The 21,268-nt window shown below is 50.9% G+C and overlaps 5 protein-coding genes across 5 annotated transcripts; 2 read left to right on the top strand and 3 right to left on the bottom strand.

Moving 5' to 3' along the window:
• Nucleotides 1-231: 231 nt before the first annotated feature.
• Nucleotides 232-2,533, bottom strand: V2A60_006002 (uncharacterized protein; the record flags this gene model as incomplete). The annotated part of the gene is made up of 3 exons (XM_083257300.1): nucleotides 232-1,533; nucleotides 1,597-2,308; nucleotides 2,391-2,533. 3 exons carry the CDS (start codon nucleotides 2,531-2,533, stop codon nucleotides 232-234), a joined length of 2,157 nt encoding a protein of 718 aa, XP_083113426.1.
• A 916-nt stretch (nucleotides 2,534-3,449) lies between these two features.
• On the top strand, nucleotides 3,450-5,149 carry V2A60_006001 (major facilitator superfamily domain-containing protein; the record flags this gene model as incomplete). The annotated part of the gene is made up of 2 exons (XM_083257299.1): nucleotides 3,450-4,061; nucleotides 4,334-5,149. 2 exons carry the CDS (start codon nucleotides 3,450-3,452, stop codon nucleotides 5,147-5,149), a joined length of 1,428 nt encoding a protein of 475 aa, XP_083113425.1.
• A 978-nt stretch (nucleotides 5,150-6,127) lies between these two features.
• Nucleotides 6,128-6,927, bottom strand: V2A60_006000 (uncharacterized protein; the record flags this gene model as incomplete). The annotated part of the gene is made up of 2 exons (XM_083257298.1): nucleotides 6,128-6,429; nucleotides 6,498-6,927. The coding sequence occupies 2 exons, from the start codon at nucleotides 6,925-6,927 to the stop codon at nucleotides 6,128-6,130; spliced, it is 732 nt and encodes a 243-aa protein (XP_083113424.1).
• An 8,932-nt stretch (nucleotides 6,928-15,859) lies between these two features.
• On the top strand, nucleotides 15,860-18,133 carry V2A60_005999 (uncharacterized protein; the record flags this gene model as incomplete). The annotated part of the gene is made up of 12 exons (XM_083257297.1): nucleotides 15,860-15,975; nucleotides 16,042-16,161; nucleotides 16,222-16,327; nucleotides 16,392-16,521; nucleotides 16,582-16,663; nucleotides 16,722-16,964; nucleotides 17,022-17,103; nucleotides 17,184-17,244; nucleotides 17,301-17,389; nucleotides 17,450-17,533; nucleotides 17,591-17,657; nucleotides 17,823-18,133. 12 exons carry the CDS (start codon nucleotides 15,860-15,862, stop codon nucleotides 18,131-18,133), a joined length of 1,491 nt encoding a protein of 496 aa, XP_083113423.1.
• Nucleotides 18,134-18,930: 797 nt separating this feature from the next.
• V2A60_005998 (BCS1 and AAA domain-containing protein) lies at nucleotides 18,931-20,154 on the bottom strand (the record flags this gene model as incomplete). The annotated part of the gene is made up of 1 exon (XM_083257296.1): nucleotides 18,931-20,154. One exon carries the CDS (start codon nucleotides 20,152-20,154, stop codon nucleotides 18,931-18,933), a length of 1,224 nt encoding a protein of 407 aa, XP_083113422.1.
• Between the last annotated feature and the right edge of the window lie 1,114 nt (nucleotides 20,155-21,268).

The following is a 21,268-nucleotide window of genomic DNA, read 5'->3' as shown; positions in this document are numbered from 1 at the left end:
CAACTTTGACGGCAGCATGAGCATAATAGACGTACTGATTGATTATGACTGTGAGCCTCGGCAGTAGCGTGCCAGAGTAAATAGGTGCTTACATGCACCAGCATAGAAACGCTTTATTGGGCGAATGGCCTTTGGTGACATTGGTTCTGGCGCGCGTGCATGTGCCGGGTCCGCCATCGGTGGTCTACCTCGGCCGCATTTGCACGACCTTGGCAGGTTCGAATGTTTGTATTAGCTGTAGGTATTCCAATCAAACTCGAGCAACATGTCATCCGAAAGCATGTCAGATAGAGATAATGTGGCGTCTTGATCCCAATCACCAGGCGCGGCGACAACATTCTGGTGGCCACCTACTCCGAGAAAGTGACCAAGATATGCGATGGCCTTGTCTGCATCGTCGTCCATAGCCTCGGACCTTGGCCAAATGGAATAGCTGCTGCGCAACAATCGGACAATAGCACTGTCCCCGTCATCGTTGCCGATCGACGCATCGGGCTGCTTCTTCGATCGCTGCAGATAGTAGCAGAGAACGGTAATAGCTAGTAGGTAAACGGCATGCAGCCGTGCGGACAGGAATATCCAGCGAACTGGGTATAGTAGTCCGCCACGACCTGTCTCGTCGTGGATCGTCTGCTGAAACTCAAGGATCCTCTTGGCCGCCCGGACGCACGCTTGGCGAGAATAGTGATAGCACGCGTCCGCATAGGCAGGGCGGAGATATTTGCGATGTAGCCAGACTGTCTGTCGCTGTATCGCAAGCTGGAGAAGAACCCTGTGCATGGCGACTTGTGGCTGAGCCATCAGTGACTGGCTGAGTGGGCGCCACTTGAATAACGGAGGCATCGACTCCTCGGCCTCACGCAGCTTCGCGTCAAGCTCCATGGTTTTGCTGTAGGCATATTCCTGCACGTTGCTGACGAGGTCGCTAATCAAGCGGTTGACTTTGTCGATCCGGATCCTGGCTAGAGTATACAAAATCGGCGTTGGCTCGTCCTCCGAGCGAGAGCGTGGCAGCTCAGCCGTGCCCTCATCAAAGTCCGAGTCCAGCAGGTTTCTTGGCTCTGCGGTGTCGTGCTCCTCCGCCTTGACGAGACGAGGCAATCCCACTTGGCTCGACAAGCGCAGATCCATCTGCAACACAACGGCCCATACTCGCCGCCGCATCTCACCAGCAAATGGCGAGATGGCCGGGAAGTTGCGTGCGTCCCTGTGATACCCGAGGGTCAACGCAATCTGCACAATCATGCCCTGTAGGAGCCACAGGTCGGTAGCGTTGTCTTTGGATATGAATTCCTGCTCGCTGTTGAGATAGTTGATCATTGTCACGAGGGCATAGTCACCGCCTTTGGTGTACTGTCCCAAGACGAGACACAAGACCGTCCGCTGTCGAAACAAGGACTCCTGCGCAGCGAGGACCGGACTCAGCGGCTCCTCAATCAGCTGCTGGTACTGTGTGGACAGACACATGACGTTGAACAAAAGCCCAACCCACAATATTGGAGTCGCGAGCGGCTGCTGCCAAAACTTTTCGTACTGCAATAAGGTTAGATCATTGACAAGACACGAACAGCAATTGCGCTGGGATCAAGATCATACTTCAATAAGAAACTGTCCTCGGTGGATGGTTTCCGGTATGACACCCTCGGCGTGGAAGTAGCGAGCAATCATTCGATCCACAGATGCTCGGGGTGGGATAGCGGCGATGATGTCGGCTTTCGTGGCGTGTACGGGCTCGTAGAGCAGTCGCGGCCTGGCACTGTCACTCGGCCGCCCCTCGGCTGGCTCCGCGGGTGATGAGAGCACCATGGCCGCCGCTTCCTCTTCATACTGATCCCTGAGCTCCGAGATGTTGTCAAGGATGGCAGCCCAGTGTTCATTCCCGACATAGCTTGTCCCGTGCACGTGCCGGCGTATCGTGCCGCTCTCTGCAGGCACAGGCGAGCCCGCATTCTCGGGCGTGCTTCCAGGTTCTTTCACCGGGGACCGGGAAGTTGCACCATCGTTGGGTTTGGTTATCCGAGGAGGGTTTTGCGGCAAAGAGTTTGGCGTGAGCTGGCAGGCAGATTGCGCGGAGGAGCTCGACCCGACCGCAACAGGAACGATAAGGGAAGGATCCTCGGATGGTTGCGGCTGCTGTTTGGCCTGTTCCTCGACTAATTTACGCAGCAGATGGTCAAGCTGCTGGATGCGCTCACTAACGCTAATGGGGACGGTGCCTTGTGCTGAGAGGGAAGTATTGTAGGTGCAAGTTATACCGACGCCTCTTGTAGTGCAGGTATTGCAGGGTAGCTGACGATCGCAGCGGACTCTGCAAGAACAGACAAAGTTGGTACGACGGAGGAGAAATAGCAACGAGGGGGGCTCGGGAGACCGAGAGAAGAGGGGCTTACTTGCGGCTTCTACAGAAATTGCATGATAGCTGCGGCTTTTCGCGCCTGCGATCCCTTCGGCCATGCTCCGTGTCGCCGCCGCCTTTGGGATGCTGGGGTAACGCCGACGGTCGTGGTCGCCCTGCCCCGCCAGTTGACTTCATGGTTGATGTCCGGCCGCGCAAGTCGGCCGGATTATGTCGCGGTTGCTGCTCTGGGCTCACCCGGGAAGACCGAGCTACAAAATCAAGATGTGAGCGAGAGCCGGAGCAAAGGACAGGCGAGGAAGCCGAGGGAGAAGAGACTGTCGTAGCGCAGGGTTGTGCCTTGACAGCTCGAGCAGGAAAGTAGTAGCTACGTGCGCAAATAACCAATTGAGATGTTGGAGGCAGAGAAACAGTTAGTTGGGCACATGAGAACGCCGCCGAGGCTGTGCAGAGCGCGGGGAAACCGGGTGTGAACAGTTGATGGCTCCAGAGCGTCTCGGTGCGCCGGAGCGAGCCGGAGCGAACCGGACAGCGAAATCAACATGTATTACAGATTAATACGTACTCCCCCCACGATTGATACGAACAGCAACATTTTGTCACCACTCCCACGCGACACCGGCTGTGCCACCGGGGCTAGGCTGCAGGCGGCGGCCGACGGGGCAATCGACGGAGCAAATCACGGAGCAAATCACGGAGCAATCGACGGCCTCGAATGTTTTCGCCCGCTAGCCGTTTTTCAATCGTCGCAAGTTGTCGCATATCAAAAATTTCTTAATGCAGAGAAAGAAGGAGCAGTTTGAATCGCAGGTTGGTTGGCATTTGCCCAACCTGCGTGTGAATGGACCAAGTAAGCATTCAAGCGGCCCCTTTGACATGCCGTTGCCCTCCTCCTTATAAGCTGCACCTTGCTCTATGCATTAAAGCATACACAAGAATATTTCTATTTGAGTTAGAAAAGAAAATACAGAAAAAGAACCCAAAAAAGGAATGAAATAAACATAAGAACTCCTTCTTGATCTGGTCCAACAAGACTTACTAAATCTAGTGAATTGTGCCAACCGCATTTCTCAAAGCCACTACAACAAGAAAAATGTCAGGCAACCATGGTTCAGTCAACAATACCGCCGCGGCAAACAACATGACAGACCTCGAAATAGGTCCTTTGACTTCTCAAGCCGGCGTAGACGAAAACGTCGAGGCAGAGGCCAAGTCGGCGCACGTTGTCGACTGGGCCGGCCCGGATGATGCTGCAAATCCCCGCAACTGGTCATATCGACACAAAATAGTCAACGTGCTACTCGTCAGCCTCTCAGTGTTCTACGTCAACCTGTCCACCACCATGTTCGCCCCTGGCGCCAGCGCCATACAGCGCGAGTTTGGCTACGAGAGCGACAACGTCGAGATCCTGACCATTAGCATCGCGACGCTGGGATCGGCCGTCGGGCAGCTCCTGATCCCCCCCCTCTCCGAGGTCTTTGGACGCAGGCCCGTGTACCAAGGCAGCGCCGTATTCTATCTGGGCTTCACCGTCGGATGCGCTCGCAGCACCCGCGTCGCCGAGTTCCTCGTCTCCCGCATGCTGACCGGCGTGGCGGCCTCGTCGTACATGTCGACTGGCGGTGCCACCATAGCAGACTTGCTGCCGAGGGAGGAGCGCGCTGTTGCCGTGGCCCTCTACTCCTCTGGCCCGCTGCTTGGACCGGTGAGCCTCATGTCACGCCATACGGCCCATGGACTTTACACGCGGCGGAGCTAATGTCTGCTGCACCAGGTTCTCGGCCCCATTGCTGGAGGTTTTGTTACGGAGCATCTCGGCTGGAGATGGACCTTTTACCTGATTCTCATTCTTGCAAGTAGCATAACCCTGTCCCATGCAATGGTATTGGCAGCCTGGCCAGCCCATCACCGTGTTGCACACTGTGATGCCTGATTGCGTGGCACCATGTGTTTCGCCCACTGACGACTCAACCACAGGCCTCAGTCGTAACCTTGGCGAGTTTCTTGTTAATGCGAGAGACGTCGGCCGCCACCATTCTCAGGAAGAAAGCGGCGCGGCTCCGTCGAGAGACCGGCAATGCTACGCTGCAGGCGGCCGGCGATCAGCAGATCCCCGCCGGCAAGCTCCTACGGGCGGCACTGACACGGCCCACCAGGATTCTTTTACTGTCGCCCGTCGTCGCGCTCATGTCCCTGTTTGTGGCAGTCAACTTTGGCGTCATTCTGCTGCTGTTTTCCACGTTTCCTGCCGTGTTCGAGGCCGAATACCACTGGCGGGTCAGCTACACCGGCCTGGCCTACAGCGGCGTCGGTGTCGGGTGCGCGCTCGGCGTCGTCGTCTTTGCCAGGCTGGGCGACAAGCTGTTGGTGCGCAAGGGCCCGGACGGCCGTCCCGAGGAGCGGCTGATCCTGATGACGTGGACCGCCCCTCTGCTTCCTGCCGGCCTGCTCGTCTACGGATGGACGACCAGGTACGGAGCGCACTGGGTGGTGCCCATTGTTGGTACCTCCATCTGCGGCCTGGGCCTAGTCACTGTCGGCTCTTGTGCTCAGGCGTACATGGTCGACATCTTTGGCCCGGATGCCGCTGCGTCAGCCACAGGAGCCATGTCGTTGCTGCGAAACCTCGCTGCTGCTTTTCTCCCCCTCTCCGCGCCGTCCCTGTATGCTGCCGTGGGCTTGGGCTGGGGGAATAGCGTGCTGGCTCTGATTGCAGCCCTGTTTGTACCTCTCCCGTTCATCTTTTATCGTCATGGAGAGCTCCTCCGCAATGGGTTTGGTGTCGAGATTTGAGGGCATCGAGGCCGGAAAGATGGGGGTTATGTAGGGCATCACCAGTACGAGAACCGCGCGAGCCATCATTTTTCTGCAAGAAACGTTTAGACTTGAATGACTGGTATCATGAAAATCAGATTATATAAAGATTCCGAATCTATTGCATCAAGGCTCCCTACCGTTCGTCAGTGTCTCGATGTAATCCTTTGCCCATTTTCATCTACCAACGTCGATTCTTGTTTCATGATAGCCAAGTCAGAGCGTCCGATGGGTTTGCCAAGGTCGACGAAATGCAGGGTAGAGACCGGTGCTAGCTGTGACAAGATCACTTTGCCGTCTTCTTTTCTCTCAAGCGTCGCCGCTCCGGACGATGCAAGTACATTACTCAGCTTGTGTGAAGCTGCAGGGCAAGTGATGAAACAGACGCTGGCTTCTTGTTGCCAATTATCCGCCTCAACAGTCACCGATAGGACTATAGTGTCGACCACCCCCTCCAGCGACCTGACGTCTATTTAACCACAGTCAACCTGCCTAGAATCTGGGCGCTTTGGAGGCGTGAGACGACACAGAATGTAGCGCTCACAACATTCGCCGGCTTCTCAGTTGCCCCAGGCCGCTCTACGCTGTTCAGTCCGGCACACTTTGTCGACAGACCTGCGACAGGCAATGTCAGGTGGCGCGCAGACTCAGTTGATGTGCAGCTTGCCGGATACCGCCTGGCTACCCAATTGTGTGCGATGTACCTGTTGTCAGGATTGGGACGACGCAGGAGATATGCGAACCGCCAGCATCAGACCAATGCGTCTCTGCGTTACAAAGATCAGGATGTGTAGATGAGCGCCGATAGCGGCGTAATAGGACGGGTCGATCACGGCGGCAACGGCAACGCAAGCAGTTGCAATTCGCAGACCTGAAGCGGGATAGATCATCGAAACGATTGCAGATGTACGTACAGACAGACAGAGACGGAAAGAGGAAAGGGATGGGAGAGACTTTTTATTTGATTTCGTATCCCTGTGTGTAGACGTACGACGCCGCGACGAGCAAACTCAATGTCGCCCACGGGAGCTCCAATTCCACGACGGCCCAGACCCAGAGGACGCCGAGCGGCGGCGCGCGCTTCTGCGTCGCGAGGTACCCCTTGCGGTTGGTCACGTAGATGAGGTAGCAGCCGGAGACGATGCTCATGGCGAAGAAGACTGCCTGTCGCAGGGGCGTTTGGTAGCGAGCGGGGAGGCCCGGCAGGAGGGTCTGATCGCCCTTGCGTGGATGCAGCGCGTAAAAGAGAAGTAGGAAAACTTGGCACTTCATGTTAGAACTCGTCTTCAGAGGAACAAGGCATGGCGCCCTTTGCGAGAAAACATACCGGCCCAGGCGCTGAAGCTACGCTGCACGAGCGCCTTCCAGAGGATCTCGGTGCCGTACTGGTGCTGCACGAGCACGTCAAACGTAAAGTGCAGCATGGCAAGGGATGTAGTCCAGAGCATGGCCTCGAGGATGCGCTCCGCGCCAGGGGATAGTGTCGGGACCTCGTCATCGTCGTCGTCGTCGTCGGCGGAGCTCGAGTCGTGGTCGTCATCACCACCTGCTACGCGAATTCTTTTCACGTTCAGATTGGACTGCTGGTGATTCTTCTCGCGCTCGGCTGCTTGCCGGAAAAGCTGCCGCTGCTCGGCAATCTTGAAGAGCGTCTGGTCGTCGATGCTGGGGCCGGAGCGGTCGGGGTGCGCCAGCGGGGGCGGCTGGACCGTGGTGGCCGCGCCGGATGTGCGCGCCGCTCTGCGGGATCGCGCCATTTGCTCTTTTCTTGGTGTCAATAGGCGTAAATAAAAAGCTGATGAGTGATGATGCGATGCAATTGAGCGCCGACAGGACGGCCGGGGGTAAGAGGTCCTAGGTCGGTGGGAAAGTTGTCAACAAGAAATAAAAAAAATAAAAAAAAATTAAACAAGGGACGGGCCGGAGATTGTGGTGCTGCATTGTGGGTCTGTATTAGTATTCGTAGGCCTGTTTGAAGCTTGCCTTCTAACTACCTAATAAACGATAACCCGTCTTCCTTAATCCACAATACTGCGGAAATAGAAAGAGCAGACCAAGTGATTTATAGATCGGACGCCCTTGGCGTAAGGCAGCGTGGCAAAGCTTTAGCTATATGCAGATCGAAAACTACCAGCGTGCTGCAATTTGTCCTGTTTTTATATACCCCTCGTAGTTCTCCAACACGTCTACTATTTTAGTCCAGTTTTTCCCTTCGTCAAACCATTCTTGCTTCCCGTTGATTTGGTTTTCAAATTTAGCTTTCGCAATGTCCAGAGGCGTTTTGCCGCACTGATCTGAGAGAAACAAGCTCTCAGTCGCTCCGAGGCCGAGTAAGGTTCTGATCAAGGCTAGATTCCCCCGGTCGACTGCCTCGTGCAATGGTGTTCTGCCAAGGTCATCTTGTGGATTGACGTCTCCATCTAGATACTTTGAAATCATTTTAGCCATCTCTGGCGCAGTCACATGGGACTGTGACGCTAGCACATGTAATGGAGTATACCCATCCCGAGATTTCACAAGACACGCCTTTTGGCCTTCGTTCGTCTGAAGTAGACACTTCAAGACATCAACATCTCCTCTCTTGGCAGCCAGATTCACCGCGTTCCAGTCCTCATGAAGATCACCTGGGATGTAGATCTTGGGGCCATTCTCTATTAGGGACTCAATCACACTCAGTTCGCATTCATTAACGGCTTCATGAAATGGCATATGTCCATGAGTGGGCACTGTGTTGATTGAAGCACGCTTTTCAATCAAAAGCCCAATCATTGCCGTTTCTTTTCGTTGAATAGCCAAGTGAAGTGGCGTGCAGCCATCGTTTCCTGTCGCATTGAGGTCCAGCTCGTCTTCGGTTATCATATATTTTACCAGCTCGTATTGTCCATGCATCACTGCCAAGTGAAGACAATTCCATCCATAACGATCTTTAAGACTCAATTTTTGTTTCAACATCTTGATTCCGTCAAGGTTACCATAAATTGCTGCCCAATGCACCGCTGCCCTGTCGTTAAAGTCCGTGAGCCTGCGGACGAGACTTGTAAGCGGCTCATCCTCCTTTGCCTTGGTAACCGCTGGACGGCGTTTTGCATCGTCACGCGCCTGAGCAGTTTGCAAGATCATATCCAACATCCTAGAGTCGCTCTTGGTAGCTGCAATATGCAAGGCGGATATTCCATCCAACTGTTGCGCCTCTATGGCAGCGCCACGGTCAAGTAAGATCTGCACGATTTTCTGATTTCCACCTATACAGGCGTAGTGTAGAGGTGTAAACTCGAATTGATCCTTAACATCTCCATGAATGATAAATTTAGGATAGAATAGATCTTCGGTGTGTTGTCCGGACGCTGCAAAATAATGAAATAATGTCCAACCAAATATGTCCCGTTCCAGCACGTTATCAAGATCTGGAGGAAACTCGAGGGAACCCCCGAGTGCCCTAGTGTGCAATTCAGTCAGATTGAATGCTTTGACACGTTCGTCATCAAGTTGACCCGTATTTGAGGAACCAAATCCGGAGAGATTTGACCACATCGAGAATTGGCCGGTAAATACATTACACAGCGTGGAAAGATCGTCTGTGCCTTTTTCTGCCTCAAATGGCCGTATTAAATTCTTCTCAAACTCACTCATATCGTAAGAAAAAAAATTCCCCTCTTTCTTCGTGATTTTCGTTAAGTATTTGGCAAAATCGTCATAGTACTGATATATAGAAATAGCGCGAGCCATGCAATCAGTGGCATTGTTGTTGAATGCCATTGCGAGATGAAACAGACTCTCCAAGACCTCAGAGAGAAGACGGAACTTCGAATCTTTGATGCACTGACTGGCCTGAACTTTCATGTGATCTAGAACGGCGAAATTTCCTGGTAGTGCGTTGCTCAGGCTCAAAGGGGCGACTACATCAAAATACGCCTCTTCCAGGCTGAGGAATCCAGTGCCATGGATCTTTGCAACTAAGTCAGCTAGTTTCTGATTATTGATCTTCAAACTATGCCAGTGAGACTGCCACTCGTAGACGTCATCCTTTGCCACGATTTCTGACGGACCTTCTCCCCAATGCACATCCGCGGCGCTCAGGCTCTTCATGAAAGCAAAGAAAATCTGCCGAGCAAACAGTCTCTCGAAGCCATCGTGAGTATAGACTGCCATGTCTAGATCTTTGTGATCTCTGATAGTTGAGCCAGGTATATCCTGATGTGCGGGCTCAGTTGCCGGTTCGGGTTGTCGGTCCGTACCAGTCCGAGTATGTTCCGATTCTGGGGCGTACATTGAAAACCCCTTGAAGATATCTAAATATCGAGGATTGGTGATACTTGCACTAGAAAATGAATCGAAATCTTCCAGATCGCATCCAACCACGTGGTAGCTCGATATGGCCTCGGGTGTGGAACGATCTTCATCCTTAACACGATGTTTCTCCCCCACCCCCAATATCTCCGGAATGCTCGCAGAAAGGATTGCAGGAATGTGAAATTGAAGGTTCCGCATGATTGCATGACTTTGGGATGATTTGCCAAGAATTCGCAATCCCAGCTGCTGTGTCCTCTGTGCACGAAACCGATCGTCTTTCTCACCACTCTTTCCAACGAGACCTTGGGTCCGCAAAGATGACACACATAATGATATGGCTGCTTCTATATGATCAGGCGGGGCTTCCCATTTCTCGTCTTTGAGTTCCAGGTTGAAATTCAGCTTCCAAAGATTCTTTTGCGGGAATGCATGGAATTCATAAAGCGTCTTGTCCTGTCCTAATAGTTCCGAGGCAACAACCTTCAATGCCTCAGAGAGAAGAACAGCTTGGTTCAGGGCCGGGCCGCGCCAATTCACAAAATTACCCAGCTGTCGGCGAATGCCCAAAATATTGGCTCCTAGCTCATTCTGACTGGACTCACTCAAAAATTGGTTTTCGTTGTCCGGGCTTGCTTCCGGGCCTATCACCTGGGCCGTCCCTGGGGATCTATCCCGGTCCTCTTTCCGAGCCATCCACTCAGGCTGTCTATCCCTTAGGCTACTGGCCAACCAATCGAGCTCAAAGCCTTTCGCAAGCCTCTCATGTTCTGGCGCTTCCACGAGGCCTCTTCTGACCACTGCTCTGAGAATCGTCATGATCGCCATGGCAAGAAATTGTGCAATAGAGACAGTATAATTCGATCCACGCAAGCCCATAAATTGCAACGCGAATCCGGAAAGAGAGACCAAACATCCGATCGTGGTAAAGAGTTTCAGCGTAGTAATGGCAGAAGCATGACCCTGACCTGGCTGCTGGGCTGAATCACTGTTCTGCACGCCTGTGCTTCGACGAGAGGTGGTAATGACAGTGCGCCTAGAGGTAGGGTATATAGCACATGGCTTGAAGTCCTGGTCGCTTATCTTGCTGTCCTTCTGTAACCAAACCACATACGCGTCGTAATCGTGATTAGCTTTGTAGTAGCTTTCGTTCGTGCTTCGTTCCACCACAATACCACAAATGAACACTCCTATTGTCAGAACGATTGTGCCAGAGACTGTCAATGGGAAGGCATAGTTTTTGACTGGTTTACCGTCTTTCAGTAGATTATTTCGGAGGGACGAGCTACGCGTTGCAAAACCACAATATATAAGAACTGCGACTTGGACTAGCACACCAAAAACAGCCACCAGAATGATCTCGTAGCGACTGTGCCTATTGTGGCAGTTGAGCGAGACATTTGGGGCGGCATCGTCTTCATCTCGAATTATGACAATTTTCGAGGTTTTCTGACTTGCAGCCTCGCGCTGACTGCTGTTATCAGACTGTTGATTGTTGTTGTCAGGCGGTCGATCACTGTCGTGGGATCGTTGACTTTTTTGTTCAGACTGTTGATCATTGTGACCGGGAAGCTGGCCGTGATTGCCAGACTCTATATCGCCAGAGCTTGACTGCGTACCGTTGCTACCGAATATACGACTAATCGAAGAACAGGCTGAGAATATGACGGGAACAGAGTCGGAAATATCTGCAGCGCTGATGAGTATCCAGTAAGTCACTTTGACAATAAATCTGGCTAACCTGTTTTCTGCAATAGTCCAGATTGTTCTGCTTGCTTAAGAGACATGCAGACGGCTTCCCAAGGGATGCTGTCTGCCGTGCCCCCGGATGGGCCTCTCTTTGGTACGAGGCAGACAAATTGCAAAATTTGGCCAGAACCAGGGTAGCGAACCACATTTCTTCCATTCCAGAGCTCGCAGGCTTCGGTAGAAGTGGACGACATGAGCTCAATCTCAGCTGTAGAAAGATTTTCCCTTGCACGCCCAATGATCGCCTTGAGCCAGGTTGGGCCAGCGACGCGTATGGCGCTCACAATGATCGTGATGACACCGATTGGAGCCACGGCGAGGGCTACACAATCCGCCCATCCCATTGATTGACTCATAAACTGCATAACCACTCTCTCACCAAAGAGCGCGATAAGTCTAGCATTTGAGTTGATGGTAAGCGCGACGCGACCAGCTGCGACCTTTCAAGAGAACATACGGTGCCAAATCAGTTAATAGATTGTTTATAAAATCGTCATTACTATCAGCACGAGCAGCTCGGGCGAAGAAACCCAAGCATATGAGTATATCAAGCTTGAGTGAAGTGATTTTGAGCATTTTGAAATCGAGGGGTTGTTATTTCTTTTCGAATGTTTTGATGTTTTGATCTTCAGAAATGTTTCTGTCAGTTTTCTTCTCGATTATCTTTTCTGTTAATTTTCTTCCAGTATATCAGAGGACGCAGGCGGCTTGAAATCAGCCAGGGCTCGTTATTGTTTTTGTCAGGCATTGACAAAAGAGAAGTTGCAAAATCGGTGCCGTACGGAAGGGCCAGGGGGGGCAATAACATTGACACCCGCATCAATTGCCCACAGAAATCCTTTGATGCCTAACCATGCATGAAATGCAGGACAAGTGTTCATGGTCTGGTCTTATGTGCTGGCATGCATCGCATATGCACGTCCTCCCATCCCGTGACGCATTTTGTCTAAGAAGAGCACCTACTTCCCATTGTCGCCGGCGACGTGCATATTCGCCCCTTGAGTGGTCTACTCGGTAATAGTGTTGTGGCTGGAGCTGACAACCCGCTGCCAACTACGTTAACTCGGCGAATTGGAAGTTAACTAGAGACGCGAATCAGACCTCGCCTATTCATCCGAACCATGCTATATATCTTTACAGCAGCTGCCCTCCCTCAAGAATCCCGCAAGGCCAAAGGCAGTATCAATTCTGTATTAGCAGATGTGATAGCATCACTTGCCACTTCCGGAAAATCGCATTTTTTTACTTGCTTAGCTTAAGATCAAAAGGATTGTTCAGTCTCGCCCTCGGCCTCGACCCTTTGTGAAGCTGCCTGTCGGCCAATATGTCACCGATTTCGGCCAATAGCAAAATCTATGGCCGTCTATGACGTGACGCGTGGCTACGGTTAGCAGTTGCCTTTGCTAGCCACGGCCCAACCGTTTTTACCTACTTTTGAGCCACCGTCACCTTCAGGCAAATCACTTTCCTCGTCCGAGCTTGATGCATCAACCACCCACACATGCTCCCGGATGGCTTGCTCAGCAACCGGGTAACCATCCACGTCCCTTGGCCACATGAACAGACTGCGCGTCATTGACTCAGAGCAATCTTTATCGCGATCAAGGTTTTCATACAGGATCGTCCCTTCACCCCCGGCGATCATGTTATCTCTAGATGCCCGACGTACCATGCCTCTTGTACCGTAGCATTAACTCGTGTTTTGCTATGCTATTTATACAATGAGCTTAATTTGGCTTCATCATATGTACCAATGCATTGTGTGTTGTGCGGGATGACCAGCAGGAGAAAATGGCAGAGATCATGCATATGGACACAATCTACTTTAACTCGATGTGAAATATCGTCTAAATAGAGGGGCAGGGCAGTTGAGGACTAGCTTATTCTTGAGCTTTATTGCATGTCAGGATATGCAAAGAAAGAATACAAGTTCCCGAAAGTGACAAGTACATGGCGATGGAGGCATTCCTGGAGTACTGGTCCGTTCGTCCTGGCGAGGTGCCCCTTGATATGCGCGGCTAGATTTTCAAGAAGCGCACGCTCACGCACGTGTTGTACAATTTAATAATATCCAGGTATTCTAACCATGCCATACGCTTTTAGCATTAGGGGTCCTTCGAAATAGGGCACTATGCGTAGCTACTTGATATTCTAAGAGAGGTTGGGGGCCCTAACCTCAGTCGACATGATGTATGTAAAATCTTGGTAGTATTGACTTATGAAGTAGCATTCTCGGGTATCCCTCCCCTGTCCAAATGACAAATTACTCGCTATCTTCGTATTCGTGAAGCGGTTCTATAACTGGATTTTGCTTGACTCTTCGGACTATTTAGTCTGCTATGGAAGGGTGATCTGCTATGGGACGCGGCCCGGACATCATTTCCGCATGTTTCTCTTTTCTGAACATCGCGCCAGAGCACAGCGTGAATGGACTGATTGAGCGGGACTCATCCTTTGTGAAACAGTTGACCGAGGAACATATAATCGGGCTGGCTTTTAATGATGTTGTTCGGGGAGAATTTTCAGTTTAGAGATGGCTTAAGCTTGCCGAGCGAGGATGGTTCTCCCAAATACAGGATGAGCAATAAGCCTGGGCTTAATAAAATCCGAATCAGATTCCTTGTTCTTCGTCCGAATACAGAGCTCAGACACTTTGTAACTAACAAATTGTTGAATAAACTAGATCACGAGGAATGAGTCTCCGCCTGCCTAGTGATTTACGACGATGCATGGAACATCGAGTAGCTCACTGGGCCTACAACTAACATTATCCAGCCATCTAATGCCCAAAGAAGCGGATAGGACCAAACGACAGGCCAGGTTGAGGAACTATGGGCTGATTTGCATCCGGAGGAAGCTCATAAGGAAGAATAAGATTAGTGTGGCCCATGGTAAGTAGTATTCGCTTTGTTTCAGATATACAAAGTTCCTTGGCGCACAGGGAATAAAATAGGCAGACAAATTATATTTCGTTAATTCCTTGCCGCTCGCTAGTCGGCAAACTTTGATAATTCCTGCAGGCGTCATTCTACATCATCGTTCAACTCAGAAATGACCAGCGAGGCGATTTTAAGGAAGAATGACTACACAAAGAAGTTTCTAGTTGCAACTTTATCTTATTGTAAAGAGTAATCTAGATAGCTCTAGCTTCATAGGCCTTAGAGAGGGGTCTGTTGTCTAGCGATTCTGTTTCCAGATGGGCAGTGATCCAGTTTATTCGAACCCTGTAATTGGTCGCTGCATCTTCTTGTACCAATTGCCGTTGATTTCCCCATTGATACGAGCAAGTCTCAAGGACAAACCCGATAGCTCCTCTACCTCTTCTAAAGCTATCGCAACAGCACACTCAACGTTACGTTGCCAAGTGCGCCGCTGTCTCGGTTGATGGGCGAGTGAACAACGCTATACGCGGAATTGACCGGATCATAGTCCTCGAGTCTGAAGTCGTTCCACTTATTGCCCCATGGACAACTGAAATAGACGCCGCAGATCTTTTGCGAGCCAATGTATAGGTTGAATCTGCCTTCAACACCAGCAGCCGCGTCAGAACGACCGGACGCGCCTACAGTCACCTGTGTTCCTGGTGCAACAGTAGTTTTATTGACCTGGTCCGGCTGAATTTCGTTGTCCTTGTTCTCGCCCTCATAAAATTTGCCCCTGGAACCTGTCAATCCTGGATTCCTCTCGAATAACCATGATTGCGGTGAAAGTGTACTCTACTGGTCAACATACCAAAGAATTTGAGCGTCTTTCACAGAAATAGCTCCAGAGCTAACCATGTTAACAATGGTAACAGATACCCACTGTGCGTAAGCCATAATGTAGAGTAGATGCGTGAGAGTTGGTTGATATATTTGAGGGTGAGTTGAGAAAGATGAATGGCAATGAGGATTAATGGTTGCAAAGGGTCCTAGAATGCAAGTAAAATGCTGATAGTTATATACAACAGAGTAAGCACAACCCTAAGTAACCCAACAGCGGCAGTTAGCACTCCAATTAAAGACACCGCCAGCAAGTTGCATTTGCCGAAGTACCCCTGTCGGCGGTCGTTCCCGTTCGCCTCGAAGCAGCTTGAAATTTCAAGGCGGCTTGGCTTCTCTCGGGCTATAATACGGGTTTTTTGGGGGTATGGGGCGTAGCAGGGATTACGAAATGCCATGACTCGGGTGTCTGACTGACCGGAACCAGCTGCAAGGTGGGCTCAAGTAACTTGGCAGCTAGAATAGCAAAAAAAGTGACCTAGTCGGGCTTATGATTTATGATTTTTAGAATCAGCTGTTATTATAGCTCTCTCTTATAGTGCCTTCTCTGTTGGGTTTCTCGTATGTAATAGTCTTTTTAGAAGCTGATTTCTGAGTTGCATTGGCCCTTAAACTCGGAATTGTTGGTCCGGTTTCCTCGGTTCCGTCCAGGCACTGCCATCCGGCAGAGGCAAAAGCTGACTTTGCTTGGAGGCACGCGTAAGCCGACTCATTTTGAAAGCGGATATACGACAAGATCTTCTTCCCATGTGGAAGAACTCCCCGATGGTTTTGACCCGAGCTATTTAAACACGTCATCTACCTGCTTTTCAAACCAACTTTCACTATTCGTTTTTCAAAGCACTAAGACTATAACACACTTCAAACCAACAGCCGTTACGCTTAGTACAAAATGCGAGTCAGTGTTGATGCTTTTGTGGTAGCAAAGCTCCCAGCAGCCCTACTATTCTGGAATGTGGTGTACGGCGAGAGTGTGCCCTTTTCCAATGGGCTGACTCTTGGTCAAGGGTTAGTTGAACTAAGATTCAAGTATTCGACGCCACTGCACATTTGATATTCTAACTTCCCTAAAAGCTACAACACCTATCTTAATTCTGGCTGTCGTCATAGTGCAGTCAACATCTCGGCAAAGCCAGACTCTCGGTCCCCGCAGCTCCAGATTGATTACCGAGCTATCCAGATCACCAAATACGAGTCAGTCCCTCGAGACCCCTCGAACCCGTCCTCGAGATCGTCTTGACTGATTCCAAGTAGACAACTTAGCAAGGTTCTCGAAACTAGTGCTGGCGCCGCCATCAAGGCCTCTGTAGAGTCCGGTCCCTCTGCAAGCACAACTGCGTCATTCTTGGATAAGAGCTCTGTAAGTACTGTCACGTAAACCTTGAAATTTCATTTCTCAATCGGCTAACAGTACCTGGCATTAGTTTGAAAGTAGCTTTCTGACCTACGTGGTCAAGGTCGACGTGGAGAAGCAGTCCACGTCCGACGTCAGCTACGCTCTCAACTGGGACAAGGCTGCCGATCCTTCAAGATACTGCAATCGTTTTATTAGCGGTAGGTTCCTTGCATAAAGACGAGTTTGCTTGTTGTATTGGCTAACGTAAACCCTGCTAGACTTTGTCAAGGGAGGCGCTCTTTTTGCGCGTGTCGACATAAAGACAACCGACTCTTCTAGACACAAGGCTTTGGAGCAACAGTCAGTATCTGCATGTACTCTATGACTAAGAACTTGGAAAAAACTGACATCTTTCAAGAGCACACGCTGCATTCTCTGCATTCGGAGCCAATGTTGAGCTGACTCAGTCCGTCAAGACCAGCATGACCGAGATTCAAAAGTCTTCAGAGGTTGACATGCAGTTCGTGTATGTCGGTGCGCCATCAGAGGAACAGCAAGTCGTCGCCGGTGGCAGTACTGGCGACGCGGCCCAGCTTGTTCAGCTAAAGACCATTGCGGACAACTTCCTTGCGCGGGCCAAAGACAGTGAATGGAAACGCCGGTTAGTTTCAGTCAAGTACGGCTTTTCTACGATGATTTGTTAATGTAGAGCCCGCAGTGCTCTTCTCCAAAAATACGAGAACGTTCCAAACTGGACCGGTCAGTTCAAGGTCCCGGACTACACCGCAGCGGAGGATGCTGTAAGTTTCTTGAGGGCCGCAAATGCTGATTTCGCTTATTTCTATTTGCTTTATACTTTGATTCTAACTATTTCATATAGAGCTGGTCCGTATATGAGGATAGCAGCAACTACCAAGTCATTTTGAAGGTGGCCCGAGATGGTAAATACCGAATTGCCTAAGCTCCAACAATGATGCACTGCCGCTAACAAACGTAGTTTCTCCCAACAATTACATTGGCGGCGATGCAACGAAGAAGAAGGTTCTCGATGTTATCGGACAAGCTCTTTCCAATTTTTCTGGCTGGGTAAGAAAGAATGATCCGACGCAGCAAGCAAGTGGTCGTTCCGTTAACCTTGTTGTATAGGTCACAAAAGTCGCCGTAGACCCGGCATCAGCAGCGACGCTTCCGCAAGTTGTCGCCCCGGGAGAGTATTTCGAGACCTTTTTGGTGAGTCTCGAGAGTTGTTGGCCGGTGCTGACTGGGTGCATTCTAACACATTCGTAGAGCTCGCTTTCGACAACCAAGTATATCGCTCAGTCTTTTGAAACGGCAAAGCATCTCAGCACACATGGTAAGTTCAATTTATTATTTTTTTTTGTTCTTTTATTTTTCTCATTTCTTTACTTCTTATCGCTTTTCTTCTTCGCTTGGTGGTACAATGGTTCAGTCAATGACAACAGCCCAAGAAAAAGACGTTATTGGCTTGGCCAAATGCTAATCATCTTTACCATTGCAGTCATCGAATCTTCGCTACGTGCTGGAGCGAAGAAGCTTGGCGACGCTGAAGCTTTTGGTTTTCCCGTAGGCGCCGGCAGCGTCAAGGTCGCTTTTGGTAAGAGCTTGCAGGGTGAGACGTACGTTTGCCTTCCAGACCAGCCTATGGCACCTGGATTCCAGGCCGTTTCCGGGTTTTGGGGAATGAAAAAGGCAACTGGTGATTTCAAGAAGCCGATTCATGTTCTGCCTGTTCCCCAGGCCGGAATCATTCGACTCAATACAGACGCTCAGGCCCCAGCCGGCACCTTGTTTACCTTCTATACCAAGTAGATAGGAGGTCCTCTCCATCCAGGAGGGCCAATTTCGCCGGCGCTCAGTCAAGTAGCACCCCACTTCAAAGCAACTACAAGCTGCTACCGAGATGCTCGGCAATAATAATTATTGAAATTTTATATTCATTAATTACTATCTATGAACAAGCTTGTCATAAAGTCTAGTGATGAAGCCAATTTATCATTGAATACTAAATACCAAGCCTTCTTCTTGTTCAATCTCTCTTCGTAGCTCAGAAATAATAAAAAATAGAATATGTCAGTAAATGCGCTTACTCTGATGTAATTGTGGAGGAGAACGAGACCCGCCGACGAATCACTTATCACATCTCTGTCGAGACCGTGTTGCCTATAAGAGGTCAGCTTAAGATATCAACCCTTCGTAAAGGATACCCCACAAAGACATGTTCAGCTACTGAGTATCCCCGGGCTACAACGTAGTCTCCTGCTAAATTAGCTCTCTCCCCTAACTATATTATGAATAATGGGTCCTCGCGGCATCAGATGTGCGTAGTTGAACGAAAAGTCTAGCTGAATCTGCTGCAGTTGAGCCAATAGAAAGCCTGAGTGCAAGACGCATTTTAGTATTTCTCTGTGATAACGAATGCTAATGCGCCTATATTTTAATTCGCAGTACGGGCTCAAGCTTGCATGTTGTACAATTGTTTTTTTTTTCGACTTTCTTCGTGTAGACCAACCCATGTGTCAGTCGTTCATGCCGCTAATGATTACTCTCCCTTTGACGCGCTTTTCCACCAATAGCGAGCTTTCCGCCTGACCTCTAATGTGATGACTTCATTTCTCTAGCTGCTTCACGGCGCGGGACTGAAGCCATTCTTTGACGCGGTTGACTGCTATTTGGGGGGAGTCTTGGTGCTGAAGGAGAAAGGACATGACCTCGGCCGGGCTTATTTGTCGCTCCGGTATCCTCGACGCGAATAACTCCGCAAGCTGATGCAGGTTCTCTTTCTCATTTGACGCTTCCTCGGCAGGGTCCCCCGGTTTCTGGTAGACGAGGTTGAATAGGCTTTCGGCAGCGCTCCTGTCGGCCAGCGGGAACTCGGTCCGAACGTCAATGCGGCCGGGCCGGACAAGGGCCGCGTCCAGTCTTTCGGCATAATTCGTCGTCATGATGAGAATGCGGCCCTCCTGCGACGACACCCCGTCAATAATGTTCAGGAGCCCCGACATGGTGGTGCCGGCCGGTGCATCCACCCCGTGCATCGGGTCGAGGCTGCTGCTTGGCACGGCGCGGTTCTTGGCGATGACGTCGACATCCTCCAGCAGCACGACACATCTTCCCGGCAGCTTGTCGAACAGCTGCTTGAGGCTGTCATCGGTGATGCCAGAGACTTGGATCCGATAAATGTCCAGATCAAAGTGGCCCGCCACGGAGAGGCTGAGACTCGTCTTGCCCGTGCCCGGTTGGCCGTAAAATAGATAGCCGCGCCGGTACGGGATGCCGCGCTGCGCATACCACCGCTGCGTTGCCGGGTCTATGAACCGGGCCATGTCGGCGACGAGCTGCTTCTTGGTGTCCCCGTCCAGGGCGACGGTGGAGAGGGGCCGGGCCACCCGGGAGGCTTCCTTTGCCCAGGCGCTCCCGTGGTTGCCGAAGATGGCGACCCGGTGCTCCGTCTGGCGCAGATGAAGCTGCCGGCATTCTTCGAGGAACGTCCGCAGCGGCGCGACGGACCGGCCCGGCGACACGATGGTGACCTCTTCTTCCTGCTGCAGGCCCATTTGCCTGAGATGCGTCTTGAAATAGATTGGCCGGCCCTGGAACCAGAAGAGCATCGCGCCATCCCAAGGCGAGAGCGTGATGCGTTTTTTGTTCTTGGGCGAGACGGCAGCGGAAGCGTCATCCCCAACAAGACCGCGCACGCCGACTCGAGCGATGACGGAGCGAGCACTCTTGTCCACTCCGGTCGCAAAGATCCATCCGAGTAACATGTCATATGCCTCATCCGACTTGCGAATATGAACAGTATACGCTGTTGCCGTCATCAGCAGGGCCATTCTCTTAGTGGAGAAAAGAAACGGGCTGGTGTTGGGCTCTCTGCTCGTCACCTTGTTCACTCACAGTATTGTTCGATCAAAATCCGCAAAGCCAAATACATGAGAGGCTTTAACAGCACTGCAATGCCAATGATGTACAGCCATGTCTCATAGTGGCCTCGAACCCAAGTTGGCAGAATGTCTGTGGGAAGGATTGGTATCATTTCGTCAAGCCAACTTGTTCTTGAGTGATTGAAATGCTGTACTCTACCAACCTCAACGAGCAGTTTATCAATTTACCCATGTACTTCGATGAAAGATGAATAATGTCAAATGATCCAAATAGGTTGTTACAAATTAATGCTATAGTGATACATGATGGAGGCTAGTAACAGTGCATCCTGGCTTGCACCACATAGTGGCGGAGCCAGGCCAACCCTCTCTTATGAACGCTAACATCATGAACCCCGAAATGGAGCATTGGACCAGCTTGGACCCACGTTTCAGGGCCTTCCCCGCCTGTACTGCTTAAGCATTATACCCATCGGGCAGGCGGCGCAGGCGGAAGCCGCATAGTGCATACATGTACATGTCTATATCTATATATATACAAATCTACATCTACATATATACAGATGTATACAGGTAGGTCTGTAGGTATGTAGGAATGGGTGTATGTACATGTATACATCTATCATATCTCGAGTAACCTAGAACAGTGATGTTTCCAATGATTATCCTAGTGAGCACTTTCTCCGTGGAGAAGTCAATCTTTCAGGCTGAGTACGCCGAATTCGCTGACTCGTTGGCAATATGACGCCAAGATGTACCGAGAACGTGGGCCACACATCGGTAACCCAATGAGTCTGCTTAATCTGCCCAGGGTTCTCTTATACTACGTCCTAGAATACAATCTCCGCATAGCGTGACCCGAGATCAGATAACTGCCGACTTGTGTCATCACTTCCTGGCCCTGTCCACAAATATGGTCACGCCCTCTCACGGTTACTGGAGCCTGTCTCCTCCACACGGACCCTATAGCCTGGAGGCGCTATGGTATGGAGAACGGGAGGCGTGACTAGCCGCCTCGGTGCAGTCGGGTCGCGGAGCAAAGATCAGACCATTGGTCGGAATC

This window comes from Cordyceps javanica, chromosome 4 (assembly GCF_051103115.1).
Source record: "Cordyceps javanica chromosome 4, complete sequence".
NCBI classification, from domain to species: Eukaryota; Fungi; Ascomycota; class Sordariomycetes; order Hypocreales; family Cordycipitaceae; genus Cordyceps; species Cordyceps javanica.
Note: the sequence above shows the minus strand (reverse complement) of the source record. Positions and strands in the feature narration are given on the sequence as shown.